Consider the following 2,425-nt stretch of genomic DNA (forward strand, 5'->3'; position numbering starts at 1 on the left):
TAGCTGTTGATCTTGAGCCACAGATCCGCCTTCGCCTTCAGTCCGACGCCGGGCGGCCGTATCTTCCGCACAGCGCGCGCTCTGTGAGCCGTCTGTCAGAACTGGTTAAATAGAGATTTGTAGGACCGAGGACCGAGGATTTGGATCGTTGTGTCGTTGGAACTTTGACAAAGAAGCAGCAGGTGAGGCTACACCTGAGAAACTGCTCTGCTGGCTGACTGAGACCAGTTTATATTCTCCTCCCAACTCCACTTGTTGATGTGGATGGGGCACTGAGGCTGTCGAAACCCGAGAAAAACGGAGGTATTGTGCGTAATTTCGTTGAAAACGAAAAGTTTAGACTTGTGCGGTTTCATGCCAGATTATTGTGATGTCTGGCGACCAGTAACAGCCCTCGGCATCGGATTACAGACACTGGCTGCTCCCAGGTAAGCAGCACTATGGGAAACCAGGTGGACAGGTTGTCGCATTTAAGTTACGCCGAAGTTCCCACAGTGGACCCGAACGGCGTGGACACGGACGAAGGTCCACGGATTGGCGTCTCTTACATATTTTCTAACGACGACGACGAGCTGGAGGACGGATGTGCGTTGGATGGCACAGAAAAAGACCCGAATCAGGAAGAGAAACACTACGATCAGCGCGAAGAGGTGGAGTGCGCCGTCTACAACAGAGATGAGTGCATTTACGAGAGGAGCGTCAAGTCTGCGAACCTGGAGGTTTACTCTCCAGAGAATCTACTCAACAAATGCAAAGCCGGTGACTTAGTGGAGTTCGTGGCTAATGGTCAGTACCCGCACTGGGCTGTGTATGTGGGGGACTTCCAGGTGGTGCACCTGCACAGAGCCGAGGTGAAAAACAGTTTTCTGACGGATGCGAGTCAAGGGAGGAGGTGTCGGATAGTGAATGACTCGTACAAATTCAAACCCCTCGGTCCGGACATGGTGGTGCAAAACGCGATGGAGCAGGTCGGCTTGAAGGACCGAGAGCTGAGCTGGAGAAACTCCGAGTGCTTTGCAGCCTGGTGCAGGTTCGGCAAGAGGGAGTTCAAAATGGGTGGGGAGATACGCATTGGCAAACAACCCTACAGGCTGAAGATATTCATGTCGGACAAACACTCGCACGCCTTGGAGTTTCAGAGTTTGGAGGATATGATCATGGAGAAGAGGAGGAACGATCACCTGGGCAGGACAGCCGTGTTGCAGGAGCTGGCCACTCATTTCAGAAGCGTGGCGGAGAGGAAAAGTGAGCCGGGAGCTGAATGATGTCTGCACTCTAATGCTCCTCAAAATGTGCTTTTCAGCTAGAGTAGCCTTTACTGAACATAATCTGTTACATTGTCCTCTTTACTCTATAGCAAGCCCGATTTATTTGGGGTGATTGGAGCTCTCATGATTTCTACTTGAATTTCATGTTATGAATTTTCTGTCCATGTTTTCACAAGTCTATAATGTTATTGCCTTAAATCCCGAATCCTCAACATCCTCTGTTGCTAAATGACCTAAGCAGTTAAGAATTCAATTCAATGAGAAGAACTGAATTGACTGAATCCACTTTTTTTTTCTCTTCTAAAGGCACCACACTGTATGGCATAGTTTTGTGAAAGCTTTATGCATCTGTCTCCATCTGAACTGTCTTAATTCTGTAAGCAGAATGAACATCCCTCTATTTATAGCACGTCTCATTTCTTGATCCAATTTAGGTTTAATTTCATCTCTCAACCCGACAGCAGACTGTCAGAGCCGCTCGCTGAGTAAAATCAAGATTTTTTCCTCTGCCTTTAGGGGGAATTTTCACACCAGCACACATGAGGAAATTTGTTGTGGATCTTGTCTGTGTTACACTGATCAAAGTCTGTGTTAAATGTTCGCAAGGTTTAAGTAAACCATAAGTTATTGTGTCTTTATGAAAAGAGTTGCCTTGTTCCTGCTGTTATGCTCCATTACAGGAGTGAGAGAAGCTCACAGAACACACAGCTTTGTTGTGTGTTGCTTATCGCAAGGGCTCTTGGTGTCTGGTCATGTTCAATGAAAGTGTTTACAAGAAAGAAGTGTAATTTCTGAGTTTATACAGTAAATCATTTGACTTGACACATTGGAGGCATTTCCTTAATTTTCAATTTACCTAAAAATGGACCCATTCTTCTATTTTTCTAATCCACGCTGCTTTTTGAAAATGAGTTTTTGTAACGATTTGTTAAACCTAGAGGGATATTAGTCATCAAATGATGTGTCATTATGAGTAAAGTTGTTCTTTATTCGTCTCCCTGAGGGAAAGAAAATCATCTTTCGCAGAACCATCAGGGGGTGCGAGATTGGGAAAAATCCTCTTAAATGATTTGACTACGTGATCATTTGGGGGAAAAAATGTCAACCAAAATCTGTATTCACAATTTATTTGGATTATTAAGATATTAAGCCCCACA

The 2,425-nt window shown here is 45.3% G+C and overlaps 1 protein-coding gene across 1 annotated transcript; it reads left to right on the forward strand.

Moving 5' to 3' along the window:
* Window positions 1–2,090, forward strand: lratd2a (LRAT domain containing 2a). The gene has a single exon (XM_072370798.1). It carries the CDS (start codon window positions 441–443, stop codon window positions 1,263–1,265), a length of 825 nt encoding a protein of 274 aa, XP_072226899.1. The 5' UTR covers window positions 1–440; the 3' UTR covers window positions 1,266–2,090.
* Window positions 2,091–2,425: the final 335 nt, after the last annotated feature.

This window comes from Leuresthes tenuis, unplaced genomic scaffold (assembly GCF_036924035.1).
Source record: "Leuresthes tenuis unplaced genomic scaffold, fLeuTen1.0.hap1 SCAF_18, whole genome shotgun sequence".
In the NCBI taxonomy this organism is placed as follows: Eukaryota; Metazoa; Chordata; class Actinopteri; order Atheriniformes; family Atherinopsidae; genus Leuresthes; species Leuresthes tenuis.